This window comes from Misgurnus anguillicaudatus, chromosome 4, assembly GCF_027580225.2.
Source record: "Misgurnus anguillicaudatus chromosome 4, ASM2758022v2, whole genome shotgun sequence".
NCBI lineage: Eukaryota > Metazoa > Chordata > Actinopteri > Cypriniformes > Cobitidae > Misgurnus > Misgurnus anguillicaudatus.
In genome coordinates this window covers 28,867,751-28,890,953 of record NC_073340.2, presented here as the reverse complement: position 1 = coordinate 28,890,953, position 23,203 = coordinate 28,867,751, and the positions used below count along the sequence as shown (strand labels likewise).

General features: G+C 37.2%; 2 protein-coding genes and 1 long non-coding RNA gene across 7 annotated transcripts; 1 reads left to right on the top strand and 2 right to left on the bottom strand.

The window, feature by feature from the left end:
- Positions 1–197: 197 nt before the first annotated feature.
- Positions 198–10,902, bottom strand: LOC129414393 (uncharacterized). Of its 3 annotated transcripts, none has more exons than XM_073867122.1 (9): positions 10,769–10,902; positions 10,534–10,648; positions 10,262–10,389; positions 10,061–10,165; positions 9,837–9,929; positions 8,655–8,741; positions 7,726–7,949; positions 7,252–7,411; positions 198–524 (listed from the first exon to the last, which is right to left on the bottom strand). In XM_073867122.1, the coding sequence occupies exons 1-9, from the start codon at positions 10,818–10,820 to the stop codon at positions 346–348; spliced, it is 1,143 nt and encodes a 380-aa protein (XP_073723223.1). In that variant the 5' UTR covers positions 10,821–10,902; the 3' UTR covers positions 198–345. The 3 variants fall into 3 exon arrangements, with proteins under 3 accessions (XP_073723223.1, XP_073723224.1, XP_073723225.1); XM_073867123.1 differs by having other exon boundaries at positions 10,534–10,645; positions 10,769–10,887; XM_073867124.1 differs by lacking the exon at positions 9,837–9,929.
- Positions 7,327–19,888, top strand: LOC141363720 (uncharacterized). 2 transcript variants are annotated; one of them, XR_012369296.1, is made up of 6 exons: positions 7,327–7,460; positions 7,755–8,014; positions 8,664–8,755; positions 12,885–13,025; positions 13,143–13,189; positions 19,266–19,888. It is a non-coding gene; the product is annotated as an uncharacterized lncRNA (long non-coding RNA). The 2 variants fall into 2 exon arrangements; XR_012369297.1 differs by having other exon boundaries at positions 12,885–13,058.
- Positions 11,029–18,762, bottom strand: LOC141349082 (uncharacterized). Of its 2 annotated transcripts, none has more exons than XM_073867121.1 (2): positions 17,877–18,762; positions 11,029–13,163 (listed from the first exon to the last, which is right to left on the bottom strand). In XM_073867121.1, exon 2 carries the CDS (start codon positions 13,042–13,044, stop codon positions 11,038–11,040), a length of 2,007 nt encoding a protein of 668 aa, XP_073723222.1. In that variant the 5' UTR covers positions 13,045–13,163; positions 17,877–18,762; the 3' UTR covers positions 11,029–11,037. The 2 variants fall into 2 exon arrangements, with proteins under 2 accessions (XP_073723222.1, XP_073723221.1); XM_073867120.1 differs by lacking the exon at positions 17,877–18,762 and adding an exon at positions 16,704–17,624.
- Positions 19,889–23,203: the final 3,315 nt, after the last annotated feature.

Below are 23,203 nucleotides of genomic sequence, written 5' to 3'. Positions count from 1 at the left end.
AAGATAGTTATTTTTTTATTTCACATATATTATTGTCACAAACTGTAACAGGAAGTGTTTCTGGACTAGTGTTGTTTACATCATTTGAACTGGTCTATAGTATTTTTTCACCTGGAACATTTTCAAGGCCTTGGCTATAAATAAAAAGCTTGACTTGACATGACAAAACAACATGAACAAAGTTAACAAACACAGAATTAATGACCACGAATTCATAGATTTAATTATAAAAAATGAACAACAAAGTCAACAATTAACACAGAACACAGTCACCAAAAAAAAACAGAATTAACGGATTAAAAAAACGCACAGGCTAATAACACAACATGAAAAAAAAACATGCACTTAAACAAAATCAGGTGGGTGCTGTGGCAGCTGTTGTGGTTGCTGCTCCTGCTGCTGACGCGCCAGTCTCTCCTGGCGCCCTCCACTCCTGTCCGCCGAAAGGGCAAACCACCTTATTGCATGCCTCCATATTTCAGCTTCTGTTGCAGATGCTGTCAGTGCGCATTTGCGCACTGCACCTGGAAAAAAGCATTACTGATTATGTTGAATGAGAAATTTGGATCAGTGCTAGGCCTACATGACAAAAAACAGGCAGACTATATATTTTGCATCTGCATAAAATGAAGATAGGCCCATCCTTCTAATTCGGCCTACTTCTATAACGGTTTGTGCATTAGTTGATGGAGCTGTAATAAAATAATAGCCTAATAATAAAAAAAACTGGTCATGTAAAACTGAATAAGACACATGAACTATATCTAACCATTGAGGTTAAGATGTAGCCCCAGTTAGGCCTAATAGTAATAAAATAAGAAGAATAAACAGAAGGCATTATTGTAGGTGTATGCTGTTTTACGAAGACGTCAAAACTGGAAGAATTGAATCAATGGAAATCTGTGCGGGAAGGATCGATTGTCACCCTCTTTTGTAAAGGTAGCCTACGGTATTGGCGCTTTTCCATTGCACAGTACCCCAGGGTTTAGTTTAGTTTGGGTCGGGTCAGCTCACCTCACTTTGGCGTGGTTAGCTTTTCCATCAAGTTTGGTATCACTTTGCAGTGGGAGGAATTGTAGACGTGTCGTTATATTTGCACTGCCTACTGCTGTGACATCATACAAGTAAGAGCGTTGTTGTACATTCCCATACATTTATTTATTTCTCAGTCCGCCACAAAATTAAAATTAGCCACCACAAATAGATGTTTGCAGATCACATTTATAACCACCTCTGTCTCACATGACAGTTTCTGTTCAAACACCGTGGCGTCAGTCGACGACGCTCCGTTGAGCCTCATTTAAGTTGCATTTAAGCATATATAATGCAGACGTGCACGTCGAGAATGTGCCGCCACAAACTGCAAGTCTGGAAAAAACTCATCGCTAAAAGGGAGTTTGGGAACTTATAGCAGAGCACAGATGACAACATGTTTGCTCGAGACAGCGCAAGCTAGCAGTAAGCTAAAGCTTATATTTTACATGATAGCGATGACACTGATGACGATTCTCTCAGACCAATCAGTGATCTACAGTGTTTTCGCGTCACGTTTGGTATCAGCTCGGGTCGCTTGGAACCCCAACCGAGGTAAATACCTGTGGGGGTCTCTGAAAGTACAGCAGCATATAATAAAGCCTGATATAGCCTAACAAGCAGGTTGTGACCGAGGTTTAGGCAATGCATAGTCTACATTGATGGCAGTAACTCTCATGTGACCCAAACTGTCAGCAGTCTCGGAATTCGCGCACGCACAGATAGCATAGGCCTACACCAGGGCTATTCAAATCTTAACATGGAGGGCCGAGCACTGCATAGTTTAGCTCCAACCCTAATCAAACACACCTGAGCAAGCTTTATGAATCATGATCACTAGAAAATCACAGGTGGTTAAGGTTGATTAGGGTTGCAGCTAAACTATGCAGTGCTCCGGCCCTCCAGGGTAAGATTTGAATAGCCCTGGCCTACACTGTAAAAATGTGCTGTAGTTATGCAGCTGTTTGCCAGTAACTTACTGTAGATTTAAATTTATGCTATTTACTGGCAACAGTTTGTTCAAAGTTAGATGAACATTAACAAGTTTTTTTTCTTTACAGAATAAAACTATAAAATAACAACTTAATGCAAAGCATTCTGGGAACCAGAAACCAACAACCTGTTTTTTTCCTTCAGATTTTGGTTCCCAGAATGCTTTGCATGAGGCTGTTATTTTAGTTTTATTCTGTAAAAATAAAGACTTGTTAATGTTTAATGTTCATTTAACTTTGAATAAACTGTTGCCAGTAAATAACATCAATATAAATCTACAGTAAGTTACTGGCAAGCAGCTGCCAGTAATACTGTAATTTCTACATTTTTTTTACAGTGTATATTATACAGGACATGGTTTGAATTGCGATAGTACCCAGTCTCCTTAGTTCTGGCCAGGGAACTGCTAGTTCACTCAAAATCAAAGTCTGCTTATGATGGTCAGTAAAATAAACTCATTTATGCTGCCCTCTTAAAGGTATCTGGCCTTATTGTCAATATCATTAAGGGACTGTTCGTTATTTATTGAAGGGGCCACCGGAGGAGTTTTGGGATAGTTTGCCAAAAAAAGACATGACTTGACATGTGTCGTTGGTGCAGAGTAGTAATATAAGGTTTGAGTGAATGTGAGTTTCTCAATTAAATGTTCTATACAACAGTATACGTGGTTGACTTTAATTGCAGCTGGCTGGGCATTGAACTGGGCTTAATGGAATGTATGACCTTTATAACTGGTGGTGGTTAGTCATTGAACATGGGCTTCATAGATTGTTTTTTTTCTTTTTGAGCACGTCTGAATCCCAGGACATAATGCACTGGATCTCATAATAGGCTCCATGGAGAGATTGTAGAGGGTATGCACATGACGTCACCGTCGGCGAGAGGGACTGCGGTTACGCCCACTGAGTGGCAAAAGACAGAGCGGCAGCATTTTAGTACAGCGTGACATCAGCGAAAACACGTTGAAAACGCATCGAAATGGGAAAAAGCTGTTGTGTGATAGACTGTAGTAACAGATTAACAAGAATTAGGAGCTATCGTTTTACAGACTGCCAAAAAAACACTGAAAGGAGAAATAAATAGATCGTTCATGCCAACGTCTACAGACCACAGGTGGGTTGATAAGTTGCTAGGGTCACTATCAAGCAGAGGTTTTACTTTCTACTTACTTACTTGGATTTTATCTGTGTTTTTCTTTGGAAAACCTACATTCCAAAGCATTATATCATAATTTTTATTCTATTACATTTCATAAATAATACATTTTGTTTTACATTTAATATTTAAGTACATTAACATACTTTTACTCAAGTATAAGTACACAATTTTAATGTAATTAGGTATTAAATACATTTTTATATGCAATATTAAATAATATACAGTATGATGCTTTAGAATGTAGTGAAGTAATGTTTTTCCCAATACAAACATCCTAATAAAGCACAGATGCTTGGAAAATGTAAGTAATGTAACTAAGTATTGTCCACCTCTGCTATCAAGTCCAACTCAATTCAATTTAAGCTGATAATAGTCAGTTTTACTGGCATTTTTGCAGCAGCCGCTATGAAAACCAGCCATTTTGTTGCACGTTTTGACACTCAACCGGGCGAGCTCTCGCGTGGTCACATGGAAAAGTGACGTCAATGCATACCCTCTATAGTGGGCTCACCTTTCTATTGAAAAAGACGTTAGGCTACCTGCAAGCTATGATTTCATTGCTGAGTTTGCAGCAAAGTAAGCAATAAAATATTTTTTTTCTGAGTCAGGATATGGCAAGTGAATGTCTTTTTCAATTCATGGAAGGGCGAGCCCACTATAGTCTCTCCATGGAGGTGCGCAAATCGTTTTTAATAGCCTATTCAACTTCGAAAAGCTTCGTTCACCCGATGCGAGTCACTGATTGCAATTTCAATCTTTTTAAGTTTTAAGTGCTGTAGCCAAGCCTATCTGTCCCCTTTGGAATTATATCTCGAGCCTATTATGAGTGCGTTATGTCCTGGGATTCTGACGTGCTCTAAAGGAAAAGGACGTAAAGCCAATCCATGAAACGCAGTTCAATGATTCACCAGCACCAGTTAAAAAGGTCATACAGGTCATTTAAAAAAAAGTTTTGTCAATGCATTAAGCCCCGTTCAATGCCCAGCCAGCTCCTATTAAAGTAATATACATATACTGTAATAGAACATCTCATTGAGAAACTCGCATTCACTCAAACTTTATACTACTACTCTGCACCAGCGACACATATCAAGTAAATGCATACTAAGTCACTTTAGTCATCATTATTCAGCAAGAAGCTCTTATGCTGCGTTTACACCAACCGCGGTAGAGGTGTGAAGCGCGAGTGATTTCAATGTTAAGTCAATGTAAAGATGCGTTGACGCGCGTCTGGAGGTCCAGGCGTGGATGAGGCGTTTGGCGCGGAAGATGGTTTCCGCCTCATTCGCGCGTCTAGTTCACGGGAAAGGCGAGAATTGAGCGTTGTGCGCAGTACGCATGAATGGTGCTTTTTGTGCATTTTGCGGTTTACGCAAATTTGCGGCTGACGCCCGAGTTGAACAATTTGAACTTTGGCGGAATTTCACGCTGCATTAACCAATCAGGAGCCTGCTTGCTGCTATGGTGGCAGCCCCGCCCGGAGTCACTCATTCAACCAACGCTTGATATTGTCGGTAAGCAGTCACCCGGAGCTATACGACACAAGTTCTTATTTCTATAGAGGAGACAGGAATAAAAAGGACCTCGCTCGGAAGAGTGTCAGTGAGGACATTGGGCAACCTGGTAAGTTGTAATACACATTTCACTTTTGAGTCACGTGACGTTTATCGTCCCGCGCCGTTTATTTTCCCCCTACAGTAAGGTTACCAAATACAAACTGGTAACTCTTGATAAATGCACAATCAACATCAGCCATCTTGCAAACAGACAACCGCATAGCACTTGCCCTTCCCACAAGAAGCAGAGTTTGCCTCTGATGCGCGTCAAATGCTTGCTTTTTCCGCGCGTCTACTTCGCTCTACACGCGCGAATGCATTCAAACTGTTCAAGCGGGAAACTAGGCGAGGTAGACATGATTTTGACGCCTGAAACATGGATGGTGTAAACGCAGCATTAATCGTCATGCCACGATCGTTAGAGTAGAACGGGTTCTGTATGATATTTAAAGCCGACCTAACCATGAGTCTCTACCCAACGGTGTGTTGCAATGTATTACAGATGAACCATAACGTTAGTTGACCGCTAAGAATCTTGCGTGAATTTTGTGTGAAACGCTGTTGCTGGAAGAAAGCGCTGAATGCAACAGGATACACCAGAGAATGTCTAGTAGACAGGCTCTTGTTATTTGAACGAATTTGAAGACTTCGTAAACGAACCCTTTCAGTTTGATGGATGTCCTTATCTTTTCGAGCCGGAATATACAGATGATATATATATATATATATATATATACAGTACAGGCCAAAAGTTTGGACACACTTTCTCATTCAATGCGTTTCCTGTATGTTCATGACTATTTGCATTGTAGATTCTCACTGGCTACTTTGAAGAAACTAGAATATAAGACATGTTTTCAGTTATTTCACTCTTTTTGTGTACATAATTCCATATGTGTTCATTAATAGCTTTGATGCCTTCAGTGAGAATCTACAATGTAAATAGTCATGAAAATAAAGAAAACGCATTGAATGAGATGTGTCCAAACTTTTGGCCTGTACTGTATATACTATATACCATGGATGCAATTAGTACAATAGTAATATCAGTATGTAATTCCTATATGCTTTGTTCTTTGGTTATTTAAAGGGATACTTCACCGATTTAGCACTCAGCTTTGCATCTGCAGAAACCCGGCAGCACCACTGAACGACCATGCTTCCCTCCATCATTTCCCCCTGAGAGGAGAGATATCTGCATTTTGGTTCTGCAAAAAAGTCCTCCGATGATGCAAAAATCGTCATATTACATCATCGGAGGACTTTTTTGCAGAACCAAAATGCAGATATCTCTCCTCTCAGGGGGAAATGAGGGAGGGAAACATGGTCATTCAGTAATACTGCCGTGTTTCTACAGATACAAAGCTGAATGCTAAATCGGTGAAGTATCCCTTTAAGGAGATGTGTAAAAGGTGCATTTCTAGATATAGAAAGTCCCCCCTGAATCCCCATGATGCTGCATCTTTGATACAGTATCATGTATTTCAATTTACTTTGAGGAATCTGTAACCAGATCTTTCATCATTTGCCAGGTATGCAATATTCTCATTTGATTATATTTGTTTCTTCGTGTTTTAATTGGATTGTAAATTGGCTTCTGAATTATGTTTTTCTACCTGGTTAATAACTTGTTACGTTTGCATTCATTCTAATTTGCTCTGTATTATTGACTCTTTTAAGTTACTATAAAGTATTACGATATCCTTTGTTACCACATATCTTTGATCAGGGTTAATTCATGTTAATTAAGTTCTACCTCTAACTATATGGGGACTTTTAGCAAGAGATCGTGAGAGCGGCATTGTTAAATTGTGTTAGTCATAACTTCTAGTACGGTCAAATATGTGTTCGGAATCTGCATAGTGGCCGATGTGGACCGATACGACATGGGTAATCGAATGAATGAGTTAAATATTATTTTGAGTCAAACAGAATGATCAAACATTTATACAAATTCTACAATTACATCAATTTGATTCATATTACAATATGTCTTTATCTTTTGGTGTCAGATGAAGCTACCCGAGTTGTGTAACGTTAAATCGTCATTGATAAGCGCCAGAAAAGACAGAACGCGCATCCTTCTGCCATGATGTTTGGTTTCCGCCGTTGGGCCAAACGGATGGATATACATTTTAGTTTTCCCCTTACACGTGTCTGGACTGGACACATTCAACCGCATGTGCTCTGTGCGTACAGAAAGCTGCTCACTTTAGCGCCTTTTTGCGGTTAAATACGTCCACACAGCAGACATGTTGCTTCAGACAAGCACGTGCAGGTCGCGCGCGGTTTCTTTTTGCGTCATCACAACACTTCAGCCGTATTGATTTGGTGATAAAAGTCTTTCGTCCGAAAACGCTCTTTTGGACCATTTTCGGCACATCCCTACTATATATGCTTTAGTTTAACAATCAGTTTTTACTGCTAAACTCTTTCCCAGGAGTAATCTGTAAGACTTTTGAGTGAATAAATACTAATTCACTAAGGGCATTTGAAGCAATAGCCTACTTACGGCTGAGGAGGGTCCGTGATGCCATCCTGTGGAAGGCCCTCTTCTTGTTCACACCCTTCCAATTAATTGTTCGGGAAAGGGGGCAAGAAAACAGGTATGACAGAATGTTCCATGTCACCCTCTTCAAATCTACACCCCCAACAGCAGACAGGGTAAACACCTAGGGGCAAGAAGATGGTTGGATCACCGTTGCACAAGTTTTTAAATAGGTAAGCCACTTTTTTGACATTTTTTTCAGAATTAAGACATTTGGGCAACTGGATGATGCTTTTATCCATAACATTCAAGTTACATCATTATAAATAGCTTAGTATAGCAATAAATATTAGTTTAGATTAATTAGATTACAGTTACATCTTCATAAAGAGCTTAGTCTACTGTAGCAATAAATATTAATTTAGATTAATTAGATTTAGTGTAAGATGAAACAAGTGTCTTAAATACAATGAGAACATATTGGGGGAATATGCTTACAAGGGCATGTTTCTGCCTATCATTGGCAGGGTCCACCAGCCAGGCCTCAAAGCGGTCCAGCTCTGCATCTGATTCCAGGGGGAATTGAAATTCTCCGGACCACTCAAAGGCTGCTGGTTGGAGGCCGTTATTGACCTTGGCCATGAGCAGGTTCACGGTGGTGGCGAGTTGGGCAACTTGCTGCTTTAGGTTTTCCAAAAGCAATAGGCCATGTAGCTGAGCCGCTGAAACATTGTGAAAGTTGAAAAAAAGTGTTAAACTGGAGGAAAGACTCAGGTTATTTTAAACAGTAAGGAAATAATACACACAATAATGGTCAATAAAATCAACCCACAGCTGCACACTACACTGTGTGTATACAGTATAGGCCAAAAGTTTGGACACAACTTTTCCTTCAATGCATTTCCTTTATTTTCATGACTATTTGCATTGTAGATTCTCACTGGCTACTTTGAAGAAACTAGAATATAAGACATGTTTTCAGTTATTTCACTCTTTTTGTGTACATAATTCCACATGTGTTCATTAATAGCTTTGATGCCTTCAGTGAGAATCTACATAAATAGTCATGAAAATAAAGAAAATGCATTGAATGAGATGTGTCCAAACTTTTGGCCTGTACTATGTGTATATCCATATATATACACATATAAACATATACCCACATATATACATACAAACACACACACACACACACACACACTCACACACACACATATAAGTACGTACGTACACACACACACACACACACACACACACACACACATTTGTACATATATACACATATACATACACACATATAATATGTGTGTATATAATATATGTGTAAACATTGTTAACACTCTTTTTATACACACACACACACACACACACACACACACATATATAATATGTGTGTAAACATTGTTAACACTTGTTTTATTTCTTACGTGTGCAAGGAATTGGTCCTGTTTCATGGCCAACTCTGAAGGTTGGCTTGAAGAGGAGGTGACCTCCAGGCTCTCCACCAACGCTAGCTAATTGAGGAAAGGTATGTAAATGTTAAAATCAGAAAACAAGAAAAAAATATAGTATATAAGTTAGTGATGCAACAATACACTTAGTTCATGGTTCAATACAATTTTCAGTTCTTGTCCACGGTTTTCGGTTTGGTTTCGGCTCTGATGCCTTGGCCTATTAAAGTGTTTTTTTTTTATTATTCTATGCTTAGGTAACAGGAACAGTGAGATGTTAAGAATCAAAAATACTGCTTTTAAGTGCAGTTCTCTTTATTTTATGTAAATGCAAAAATCATTTTACACATTTCTAGTGTATTGATACAATAATATAAGATAACTAAATAAAGATGATATCCTATTCATTACATTACATAAATTGGCCATTTAATCTACCTGTACTTAGTCAATTAAACTTTATTGTAAATGAAGGCTATACCTTACTGCACTACTGTTAAATCCAACATCATGCTGTCTGTGTAGAAACCAAAAATGCGTTCCTCAATCAAGATTACTGGTGGGATTTATTTTAGCATCATGCGCACTCTCTTCTTGAGTTGAACTTTTTAAACTTACGCAGAAGATGTGTTTGAGGCAAATAACGCGCGTCTGCATCAATAACAAGCCCAATTTGCGTCATTCACACTGCCCCACGCAAATTTGCATCTTTACATTTATGCTGTATGTAATCTACACGCGCAAATAATTAATCCACACCTCAGATTTAAAAGACAGTCGTGCTGCTACTTTTTGTTGTCGTACTTCTGTTGGGTGTGTGTGTGCGCGAATGAAATCTGACACCAGCATTGCAAGCAGAGTTCAAGCAGAGTTAACGCAGGTAGCGCACAGTGACTGGATATCAACTCGCTGTGGCATTTAAGCGTACAGATCACACGGGCGTGCACATTAACAAAAGTGTAGGGAATATAAAACTGACAGATTTGGATGGATAAACCGAGAAAAAAAAAAGCGCAATTCACATGCGCATATTGGACCGTGGGGGTTGAACCGAACGGTTCATTATTATATTGAGAATTGTGGCATCCCTAATATAAGTATATATACAGGATATTTATTGTACACATGTACACATGTAAATTTGTATGAAAAAGTCACCATGTGAATAGGGGAAGTCCATATTAATGTCAAACACTGGACTCAAGTGTTGAGGTGGTAGTGGTGTTGACTGGTGCGCTGAGCTATTGATTACTAGATGACCATTGAGGGAAAATAACAACAAGAGAGGCAGGTTGTCAAACAAAAAGAAAAATGAACAAGACAGAACATCACCTTTGTACTTTCATTTGTATTGTAATTTTGCTACAGAGCGCGATTCCTACCATTTAAGTGGTCTGACTCCCTCCTCACATTCCAGCTTATGTCTGTATAGGTTCCCTGTCCTGTGTTGTCCAGAGACTTCTGACCCATGTCCACTGCGATGTCCACTTTTGGATAAAGGGATAACCGTGAATCAACATATTGCAGTGGTACAAATCACTGGACTGTACATTGTTGCAGTTGGCAATCAAATCAAAACTTACAGAGGGGGGCTGGAGGGAGACTAGGAAGGGTAGTGCTAATAGGGAGAGGCTGAGGCCGAGACTCTGGTCTTCTTTTTGGAGTCTGCTCAGGTTCAGAGTCAGTACTTCCGTTTTCAAATCCTGGGTAACTAGTGAAGACAGAGGTCAAATTGTAATGACAAGGCAATAGCATCACTCAATGGGCAGGCATGAACAAAGGCTTTTTTGTACCCTAAACCCATCCTCAGCCATAGCTTTTGCAGTAATACAACAATTATCTATAATGTACTTACCGTGTCGCTTTTCTTCTCCTTTTTGTCATTGAGCCCTCATCCTCTGACTGGAGGACTGCCGTTCCATTTCTGTTGTAGTCCTTCAGCTTTTGCCTTGCCTTACTGAAGTCATCTACTATTATAAAAAAAATAAAGAAAGACAGATATGGAGATAATTAAGGACAAAGGAAGTAAGGCATAACTGTTGTCCTAACATGAAAAGATATAGAATTAACCTGTTTGCTTGTTTATTTACCTTTTTCAAAGAGTGTTCTTATTCTGAAGATTTTCCAGCCAGGGCCTGGCATTTCATGTCTCTTTATGGCCTTTTGGGTTTTTTCCTCAGAAATGAATGTTGGCCAAAAACATTCATCACCTTTAACCCATGACCTCGGCACAACTTCTGTAGTGTCCTCGTCGAGAAAAATTACTCCACAAAATGTCTTTTAAAAATCATTGTGTAAAAAATAAGATGATTAAAACAAATACATAACTGAACTGAACTATGATTTTCAAAAATAAAGTCTAGTCTTTCATATGAAACAACGGTATAACCACCATTGCCTCCTTGAAAGGGACAGCCATGCATTTTTGTGTGAAAGATGACAGTTCTGAGAATTTTATTTCATGGCCTAGGTCAGCTGGTATCACAATGTTTAAAATGTCTGAATTAAAAGGATAGGTAAAAAATGTTTCAGCCATCCCATACTGTCTGTAGGCAATTTTGATATCACCGTGACAGTCAATTATATTAATTATTTGACACACATTTTTGCCCATCAGAAATGTGTTGTTTCGACATGTTGTGGTCATGGTGAACCTCTCTGATATCAGTTCGTCATACTGGTGACAGATCAAGTTTGGTACTGGTATAGGGCCTCGGGCATGTTCTTTGCGCAATTTGATGGGCTGGTCACTTGTAACACCACCATTTAATCCCTCGGACAGGCGTCTGATTATTTGGACCAGGGGATTTGAGGGTTTGCGTACAAAACCCTTGAGTTTTTGCAAATAATTTTCGTATGGAAAGGATGATATAACGTCCAGATTGCCAAAATGTTTTGCATCCTGTGCAAGATGGGTCAACCCATGCACATTGTACACTAGCTGATCATTTCCATACAGGCGGGCAAAATGTTCCACAAAAGCATGAAGGAGGCTGTTGGCATATTCGTTGTAATTCCTGGCAAAGAAAGGGGAGACCAGCATTGCCATGGCTGTCGACAGCAGCAGGAAATTTGCATATAGATCAGGTCTTAACACCTCACGCAACACCACCGGCCCTGTGTATAAGAGAAACTGACGGAACTCCGTCGCCTTCCACCTATCCACTTCATTCAATGCTCTTGGCCTTCTAGCAAATTCCGAAGGAATGTGGGGTCTTAAGCTTAGAAGATTTCTGGATATTCTGTCCACGTCTTTCCCTGGTACACGGACAGTCAGAGGACCTTTCATCCACAGAAAGATAAGGCGCCTTACCACCCCCAAGCACACCAGGTGCATGTAGTCCAGTGGGACTTGGGACACCAAACCAAAATGTACATTTGTGAAGGCATGAGGACCTTGGTGGTGTTCCTCATCCTCCTGCCTTGCAAATGCCTCATCAGACCGTGTTTGGCTATACATGAGGGGGTATGTCATGCGGTGGTTCAGGTACACCCCACTCTGAATACACTTGTCACAGCCATAGTAACCGTTAAAAGACTTGGTGACTTTCACAAAGGATTTTGCCGGTGCGTCACAGATCATCGAATGAACTTTTAAAGTGAGCCTTTTCCCCTCAAATGTAAACCCCTCCTGTAATTGTGAGAGTTCATTTGCCAAATCTGTGAGATACATTTTTGATGAGTCAGGTTTCTTTATACCCGAGTACATCCCGATGACTACAGGTTCTTTCATGGGTACTCCAACCAATCTACCTAAAATGGGCCACAACTGAAGACCTGAACTTTTAAAAAGTGGCAGGCCATCCACTGACATTTGAAGATATAAACAACATCCATCGACAAGCTTGTCTTTCCACTGGGAAAGGGTATGTTTTAACGCCTCAATAATGCCAATGTAGTGGTATAGGCCACCGCAGAGCTCCCTAACAGAATAATCTCTTCTTGTGTTAAGAAGAGTTCGTGCATCTTTTGGCAAGTCACAGTGGTGGATCGTTAATATTGCCAAGAGAGCCGAAAGCGCAATATGAGAAATACCATATGTTAATGCCCAGTTGGAAAGGCGATTTCTGAGATTTTCTGGTTCCTCCTGGTCAGATTTTTCTTCTACATCACTATCATCTTGATAATAAGATATATCCTCTGGGTCAGACACAACAGCTGCCATTGGATCTAATCCAAGATTTTCTTCTATGATTTCATTTTCAGGTTCTGCAACATCATCTGTATCTGGGACATAACCAATATCTCGGGAAGGAAGTGTGGCTGCAGGTGTTTCCTGGCCGATATCAATTAACCTTCTATTAAGGTCCACCCTGGCTCTCCTCCTCAAAGCTGAACTGGAAACAGGTGTCTTGCGTCTATTCATTTTTTTACATTTAGGTAACTCTCTCAACTGTAAAGTGAATAATGAAGTTTGGAATGGAATAGAATGAAAATCTGAGTATTATACCTTCGTCTCAACAGTTTGCATCATGTTTTCAGCATCTGGAAAAAGAAATGGAAAGTATGTTGTAAGTTGTTGTCTTACTTAATTTTATTTATTATGTGACTAAAAAAGTTGTCTGGTTTATCAAAAATAAAGATTTGTTAACAAGTATAAAATTATTTACTATCCCTCTATCCCTCTATCTATCTATCTATCACTGACTTAGGAGACTCACTTTTGTTTACAAGAAAATGAAAGTAAAATACCAATTTTACCAACAAAATTGTAATTGTAAGGTTGAAATTGTAATTGGGTAGGTTACATGAGAAGAATAGTGGTTATGGTCTTTGTTCAGTGTAAGGTTGGAGGCATATACATGTATTTCTAAATTACCTAGGCTAATGTCCCTGCCACTTTCTATCAGTTCTATCATATATTTAGTCTTCCTTTTCTTTAATGAATGTATATTAGGGCTGTTCCGAATAGCCTTTTTTCAGCTTCGATTTTTTTTCGTGCAATATGGACATGTGACACGTTTAGACTTAATAAACTTTTAATAAACTACAGAACAGTTCCTAACGTACGGAGCCCCTCTGGTCACCCCCTGGATAAAAGAAAACAATCCGTGATCACGGTTTTGTAATTCGTCCCCTCAGTTTATAAACCGTACTCACGGATTATTAAACTGTTCCCTCAGTTTTACAAACCGTGCGCTCGGATTAATAAACCATACACACGAGTTAACAATCCGTGCTCTTAGATTTGTAAACCGTACCCTCAGTTTTTGCAATCCGTACCCACGAATTTATAAACCGTGCGCACGCTTTTGCAATCTGTTCTCACAGTTTTGCTAACTGGATTTGTAGCCCCTCCCTCATTTTAGAAATAGCTATTCATTCTTTCCAAGTTTGCTATTAATGTTTGATATTTTCGGAAATTAATAAAGTTTAAACCGTGTTAAGCTGTTTTATACGTTCCTAACTGGAAACGTGCTTTAATATTTACGAAATATTTTAATCGGATGCTACAGTAAACAGATATCTTTGTGTAAAATTAACATGTTATTTAGATTTATTCATCAAAAAAAAAAAAAAAAAGATTTAACTAACAAATGATTTCTACATATCCTTAATATTTTAATCAATATATTTGAGAATGCCACACTTAGGCTTGCTATATATTTTCGTTTTTAATTGCTCATTTCAAATTCATATTTTATGTATTTAACATCAGCTTATTAGGTAAGATTAAAAGATTATTAAGAGCTGCACAATTATATACATATAAGTTTTATATCCATATAATTCTTAATTATTGTAAATCAATATTATTATATCTGATTATCAATATATTTGAGAATTTCACACTTAAATATTTACACGTTTTAAAACTTATAATAATAATTGCTCATTTAAAATTAATATTTTATGTATTTAACATCAACATAACATCGACAATCAAACATTTTTACATTGTAGCCTATTATTTGAGTAAATATAGGCAAACAAAGTAGATCACGTGTTAATTTAAAAATCAACAAAGCAAACGGGTTTTATTCAGCAGCAGATGAAATTGCGTCTTTTGCAGACAATAAACATCTCCGAATCTCCTCAAAAATCCTGGTAAGTGTGGAGTATGAGTAATTACATTTACAATATAGGTGCAGGATTCTGCTGATCCACCTGTCTGGAATAGAAGTGATTCTGCAACCTCTCAGAGTTTATTCAGCTCATTGTATTTGTAACATGTACTGTTTGGCATTTTTGGAGTTTCATGATGACTGTAGAGTTATGTCATGTGTAAATAAATGTTCAATAAAATAATTGTGTACAATTGCTTTGTTCATCGTTCATAAAGGATGGTATGAAATAAATTCACTTTACATTAAGTAAATTCAACTCATTTTTTATTTAAATAAAATTCATAAAAAACAGCTACATCTACTAAACATTTGCAATTACTTATTTTTACTCAATTTTATTTTTAATAGGAAATCAATTTAATTATTGTTAATACCAGATTTAAAGCTTTCAAATTTACTCAGTATTTGTAAGTCTAAAATGTTTTACCAAAAATTGAATAAATCATAGTAAATGTTTTACAGAGTGTGGCTCATATACCCGCTCATTGTGCATTAAAAATATGACCAGAAATTGATTCTTTTACACACATTTCAAAGAGCACAGCTATTTTAACACTTTGGTGACCTAAATAAATACATACAATACAAATAGTCACGATTATTCTAGCAGTATTTGCACAGAAAGGTGTTACCCAGTTAATATAACAGTATAACTTCAAGTATTCAGATAAAAAACTTTACGCAAGGACAAAGACAATATTTAATTAACAAAGTACAAATTTTAAGTTTAAATATTAATAAACTCCAAACTTATCTGGATTTTAAAAGAGTTTCTCAAATGTTTGTCATCCCAGAAGTTTCCTTTGATGATTATTTTCTCATTGATCCTTAAATTAACATGTGATCTACTTAATTTCTAACTACTTTTTTGCTTACATTAGCTCAGATAATAAACATAATGTAAAAATGTTTCACCAAAAAATTAAGTAAATCATAATAAAAGTTTGGCATGAAGTTGATGTTAAATGCAAATAATATTGATTTACAATAATTAAGAATTATAGGTATATAAAACGTATATGTTTATAATTGTGCAGCTCTTAATAATCTTTTAATCTTACCTAATAAGTTGATGTTAAATACATAAAATATTAATTTGAAATGAGCAATTAAAAACGAAAATATATAGCAAGCCTAAGTATATTGATTAAAATATATAGGATATGTAGAAATCATTTGTTAGTTAAATACTTATTTTATTTGATGAATAAATCTAAATAACATGTTAATTTTACACAAAGATATCTGTTTACTGTAGCATCCGATTAAAATATTTCGTAAATATTAAAGCACGTTTCCAGTTAGGAACGTATAAAACAGCTTAACACGGTTTAAACTTTATTAATTTCCGAAAATATCAAACATTAATAGGAAACTTGGAAAGAATGAATAAGAATGAATAGCGATTTCTAAAATGAGGGAGGGGCTACAAATCCAGTTAGCAAAACTGTGAGAACAGATTGCAAAAGCGTGCGCACGGTTTATAAATTCGTGGGTACGGATTGCAAAAACTGATGGTACGGTTTACAAATCTAAGAGCACGGATTGTTAACTCGTGCGTACGGTTTATAAATCCGAGTGCACGGTTTGTAAAACTGAGGAAACAGTTTAATAATCCGTGAGTACGGTTTATAAACTGAGGGGACGAATTACAAAACCGTAATCACGGATTGTTTTCTTTTTTCCAGGGGGTGACCAGAAGGGCTCCGTACTAACGCGTCCTGCGAGAACAGCATTAGTGAAACAAAACACAAGAGCAATACTTTTAATAAGGTAACCTAACATTTTTTCTAATAAACAAACACTCCCGTATCAGAAATTAGCAGCACAGTAATTACTGACAACGTAAAGGGCAGGCCATTTAAATAAAACGAAAATAAATGAACGCAGTTCAACAAACTGTAATAAAGAAAACGGTAGCATACTTTCAAAATCAAGTTTATTTACTAACACTTACCCAATCCAATATTTTTTCCATCAGTAGAACAATAAAGAAGATATTTTGCAGAAACCCCAAAGCTCCGTCATGCAATTAAGTCAACGGATCCACCACTTTGAGAGTTAAAGCATATCCAATACAAAAGTAATCCCCCATAACTCCATGTGACATATTGACGTCTTGTAAAGCAAATCAATCAGTTTTTGCAAGAAACTGAACGTTATTTACAACACTATTAGCGTTAATGCCGAAGTAGGAAGCGCGAGGCAATCGTCTTCTTCTACTGGTGGCGTTTGGTGGCTGTTGGCTATGGCTGTTGGCCTCTCTGCGCCACCTATAGAGCAGGAGCGTGAAGCGCACTTCCTGCTTGTTAAAAGCTCCGCATTTATGTTGTAAAAAATAATATATATATATATGATTTTAGTAATGATACTTTGGCCATGAATTTAAAAAAATCATAATCACAATTAGTCTAGGCAAAGTAGGATTTTACGACAGACTAATTGTAAAATATGTTAATTTATAATCAATCCGAAATGTGTGCCAATAAGGCAATGCAACACACCCCAATGGGGCTATTTTTTCCTTTCCTCTTATCAAAATTAAACCTTACACAATGAAAGTTTTTTTGTATTACAAGTTTCTTTGAAAATTAATTGTAATATGCAAATATGGGTTTGTTGTTGCTGGCCTTATGGCACACACAGCTAAAGCTAAAATAAGGTGACCAGAGGTAAAAAACGGAGACATTTTTAGTTGACTGTCAATCTGACTGAAATAAATACAAGTTTTATCTTAAAAAAACAGTGACATAGGTAGTTATTTCTGTATTTTCCCGGAGGCAACCAAAAACGGGGACTGATCCCTGATACCAGGGACGTCTGACATCCAAGCTAAGACTAACTTACCTTTAAAAATTCAGCACATTAGCGCAAATATACAAAATATAAAAAATTGATTCGGTTATCCTATAATTTGGTCTATTCTGTGCTACACTCATATATTAGCACTAACGTTAGCAGATGCGACTTTAACATAACGTACTCGTGGTGCGCAAATAACAGTCTGTAACTATCTACAAAACAAACACCATTTCAATTGTACGTTTAAGTAAGTAGATAGTAAATTAGAATAAACGCATACAAATAGATGTACATAATAAACACATGGAATAAACACATAAAAACTTACGTGTGGTAGCGTAGCTGGTCAGATCATTCTGCGTTGACAGTTGGTTTGATGATTTTTTTTTTTTTTGGCGCTTCTGGCTGAAGTCCGTAGTACGGATGTGAACCGTATCTGCAAGACGACAGTCAAGCGAGACCCAACGTTCACTTGGCGCTGTCGTAAAACGAACCTAAAACGGAGCTCAAACGGACCTGTACTGTAATTGATTATCCACCTTATTCCTAGGGGCGCTGCTGTAGAAATTAATGTGGGTGAAACTTCCGGTTAGAAGTAAGATAGTTAAATTAATCCCAGTGGCTATGGCGCGTGGCTAACCGTTATAAGCAGATATTTTCTTAAGTAAGTCTTTCTGGATTAAAAAAGAGCTGCAATTTCACAAATACTGTTTTATTATGTTTTTATTATTTTGTGTTTTATTATTGTATGATGACGTTGCGGAGCTCTGGTACCGGTTGCGTTTTTTTCAGGAGGACACATCTTTGTAGTGCTTGTCCGGGAAAGTTAAAGGCAACAGTTAGTTTGACTGCTTCTGTAAATCTTAAAATGTAAAGCAGCACAGATTGCAGGCAGTATGTTTACAGTACACAGTTTTTTGAGTGTAGAAAAAACGATGTTGGATTTTGATATAGAGAAAACAGTTTCATTGTTATTATTTTATTTATTAATCAACCTACTAATTTTTGTGTAAAAATAACATGATGCTGCCATCTTTCTAAAGTCATTTTTACACCCTTGTAAATTGGCTCCTAATCTCAGATTTAAAAACAATTGACCCCCTGTACAAAATAGTGGATTATTCGGAAAATCTATGACATTTAATGTTTTGACTTTAATCACTATTTATGTTTTTGTCTTTCTTCAGAAAAAAAAATGTTAAAGGGATAGTTCACCCAAAAATGAAAATTCTGGCATTATTTACTCGCCCTCTTGTTGTTACAAACCTGCATAAATGTCTTTGCTCTGATGAACTCAAAGGAAGATATTTTGAGAAATATTTGTAACCAAACTGTCCGTGGACCCCATTGACTTCCATAGTGGGAAAAAATAATACTATGGAAGTCAATGGGGTCCACAAACAGTTTGGTTACAAACATTTCTCAAAATATCTTCCTTTGTGTTCATCAGAAAAAATAAATTTTTACAGGTTTGTAATAACATGAGGGTGAGTAGATGACAGAATTTTCATTTTTGGGTGAACTTTCCCTTTTACAAAATAAAAAAATTTGAGCCAGGGAAGTTTCTAAAATGTGGTTAATTTGATACAGAATGACCCTTCTCAGAAACTAAAGCTAAAATGCACATAAAAACTGAATGTTTTAGCACCACAATCCAATATTGATGTATTGATAATATCTGTAAGGTCCTTATAACTGTAAACTGTATTACCCTCAGATAAGCTTGATGGGTCAGAAGAGATGGATCGAGATGAGCCATGCTCTACATTAAAGCCCTCCTGTGATGCCCAAACATAGTGGTCAGACCCAAAGATGGAGGACTACACCTCAAAAGGGCCAACCATCACCTGCAGAGCGAGCACTACACAATCCCCATAATCATGCCCTGTTGCAGTATTTTGAAGAGTTATGCAGACTCTCTCTTGTATACAGGGATTCCACTCATTGCATTTCACACCCTTGTAACCTGCCTACAACCATTTGATCCTACTTCTTTATCCATGCCTGCTGTGGACCAAATCCTAATGACCTTAATGAAACTAAGCCTTCCTTGTGCCTGCATTCCACTTCCCCTGCACATGATATCCCTGTCTTTCCCTGTCTGACTGCATTCTCAACCTACATTAGAAAATGTTTTGAGGTTCCTGTTGTTATTATTTTGTCTCTGTGAATATGAGTATGAATATGAACAGAAAATGAGTTCTCCAATGGTCTTCAGAGACTTTAACTATTGTTTTATTTTAAAGCTACAAATGTGTGTGTTTTACATGTAAATGTTTTGCTGGAGAAACGTGCTTGTGCATCTGACTTTAAAATAAAGTTTCACCTGAAAAACTAAAACCCAGGCCTGGTGATGTGGAACTTTAAGGCTCTGACTGGAAAACGCTAGTTCCAGTTCAGTGACAGTACGCGCCGGAAGTCGCGCCTATAATTCGCGCAAAGTGTCATCATGGGGTGAAGGGTAGCATCACAAAATGTTCCTGTATAGTTTTTAAACACTGATAATATTGCTCAGCTTAATGACAATGCATTTATCTCATGCTCTAGATAGAAAAAAAAAATGTAAAAATGAAAATGTTTATTCCACGGAGTTCTTCACACAGTTTGAGAAAAGTATTTCGGATGTGGTCCACATCAGGTAGTCTCTGTCAAAACAGTGTTGGCTCAAATCCGTTTTACAGATTTGGGCCAGAGCAGTTTTTAGCCCTTTTTAAATGCAGTCGGCTCAGATATGTATCACAGATTTGGGCCATACCAGTGTAGCCTATGTGAAAACAGTATCGGCTCAGATTCATATTGCAGATCTGGATCAAATCAGTGTCAGACACAGCTAATGTCTTTCGGTTACCTATGGGAAAAGTGATCTGGGCCAGATCTGTAAAATGATATAAATACTGAACTGATGGCAGTTCAGCTGAAACCTCTATCTGGCACGGATCTGGTTCAGAATCAGAAAACGTCGCTAAGATAGAAACGGAGGCAAGGTGCTTAAAACGGATCCGTGCCAAATGTAATTGCTATCTGGGTATAGAACATGATGCATTGTTCTGTCTGTTATCCTATAATTGCCACTTTTGGACAGTTGGCTGTGTTTTTTTTTTACTTAATCCATTTCGAGCAATTAAGATGTATATGTGTGTATATGTGTATGTATATGGAGCCAAAATATTATGTGTGGATGAGTTTATGTCGATATGTTTTTATGTAAAATTAGCCTATATAAAAGTGGAAGACTTAATATCTAAATATCTGAAAATAAGTTGTAAAAAGGGATTAATGATCACTGGCGTGATTGTATGTTATTCTGTGTTATCATCATTCAGTTTGAATTTGATCTTTTAATTTACAAAGTAGCTGATATTGCCATCACTTCTAGTTGACTCCCGAGTCGCTTTCATTCCAAAATGGCGGATTCGTGGGGCTGCTGCTGGGCGCGGGTGTTGCAATGGAACGTTCTGTTGAGTTTCCCCTCTTGTGCTTCTATACTCTTTGGTCGTACACACATATTAGGCATTCTACCAGCCAATCAGAAAGAAATGAAAAGTTGTTTCTTGTTAAATTATATTATCCCGCTACAAGCACGTTCGTTATGGATTTAACGGAGTGTAAGTTTGATGAACAAGATTCGATGAATGCGGTAAGAAGATAACCCATTTTTTTAAGCATTTTGATTTTACGATTCCTGGACGAAATCATTGCCTTTGATCAAAGACAATGAGAGCTAATATTTGGGAAGTCAAATTCGTGATAAGTTATTATTGATTCAGTCAAAATCGCCAACAGCTTTGCAACCATAAATTAAGGAAATTACCTTCTGCCTTAAACAAGACTGGGTCAAAAATGCCTGACCAAAGCTTTTATATAATTATTAGCATTATTTATAAGGTGAAGAACAGGCTTCACACACCAGCAGCTTCAGTAAAGCAAAAATAACGACACATTATGAAACAGTTATACTCGTAAATGATTGTTTTTTAACCGGGAAAATGGCACCGCGGCACCCTAGTAGTGAATAGCCTACTGTATAAGAAAGTCAACCGAACCGGCACGTATTTAACGAACAGATTAAGGGAACGCAAGTAATATCCTTTATTAATTAAACAGATATTGAGATGCTTTGGCATGCGTGCGCGTCCATTCAGTTACATGCTACCACTCTCAGAAGAAGTGGTGAAAGCATTAGGCTATGGACTCGGAGTCAATAGATGGAGATGGACACCTCAAAACCTGAGATGTAAACATACTACAGTTTTTTACAATCACTTTGCTACTATTTTCAGAACATTGATGTCATTTTTTACAACTTTAGATACAAAACTAAAAACGGTTATCACTTGTAACACAGGCTGTCTAGTGTTCAAAACATTGCATTGTGCATTCACATCTTTAAAGACATCTTGCACTGGCACAATCATTGTTTCAAAACACAAATTTACTGTGAAATACCATGGAAACATAACTATAGATCACCCACACACAAGCAACTGATAGTTTCACTATGTCATTGTTTGTACAATCATTAAATATTGTAGAACAAAATTGGTGATACAGTTTTCATTATGGTACATGTAGAGCAAATACATATCTGTAAAAGTACTGCAGTAGTAGAGAGAATACGACAGACACATTGGAATCATTGAACAAAGTTTGTAATGTATTGATGAAAACACTACAGTACAATCACAACATAGGTCACATCATTTCACAATCTGCACTCAATCATCAGTAACAAGTTGGCAGAATTGGACAAGCAATTACAAGGGCCTGCATCTATACAGTACAGTGATAATTGGTTCATGCTCCATGCTTATTGGTTACAATGAACCTCATTATCTTGAAACTTTCATGATTTTCAGTAAACATGGAAGATTCTTTGTCTGTTTCCATACAACTACAGTGTATTACGAATAATGCAACAGTTACTTATCATTTTGGGCAGTTGTATTGATTGATAGTTAGATCATTGTAAGAAAATGAATAGACACTTATTTGAAATGTGATGTGTGAATACCCTTTTGAAACAGTAGTACTTTGATGTTAAGTTGTGTCATATTGAACATGTGATTTTGGTTGAATGAACAAATGATCCAAGTTTTATGTGTATTGTATCCAAGCAATTGAGAAAAGAGTTAAGAGTTTTGAAAAATGTGCATTTTGATCTTTGGTTGTGAGTTTTGTGTCTAGAGCTGTGAAAAACGACATCAATGCTCTGAAAATAGCAGCAAAGTGACTGCAAAAAACTGTAAATCCAATACGCAGGTCCAACATTTCGTTAATCATTAACCACTGCAACTAAACGTTTCAACACACGGTGGCAGTATAGGACAGGAACCGTGGTGACATCACACCAAACTGTAGATAATTCACGGAGCTGTATGTAGGTTTTTGACTTTTGAATATAAAATACTATAATGTATTCGTAAATATTTAGGAAACATGTCAAGTTCATGTTTCTCTGAAAAACTATGCTGTATACAGCTTGTTTTTGTCTTTGTGATCCTTCCCTTACAAAAATTAACCATGGTTTTACGTGGTAAAAGTGTAACCATGTTTTTTTGGTTTATTGATTACTATCAGCAAAACCATGGTTGTACTACATTAACCATGGTTTAACTATGGTTTTTGAAAACCATGATTGTCAAAACTATGGTTATT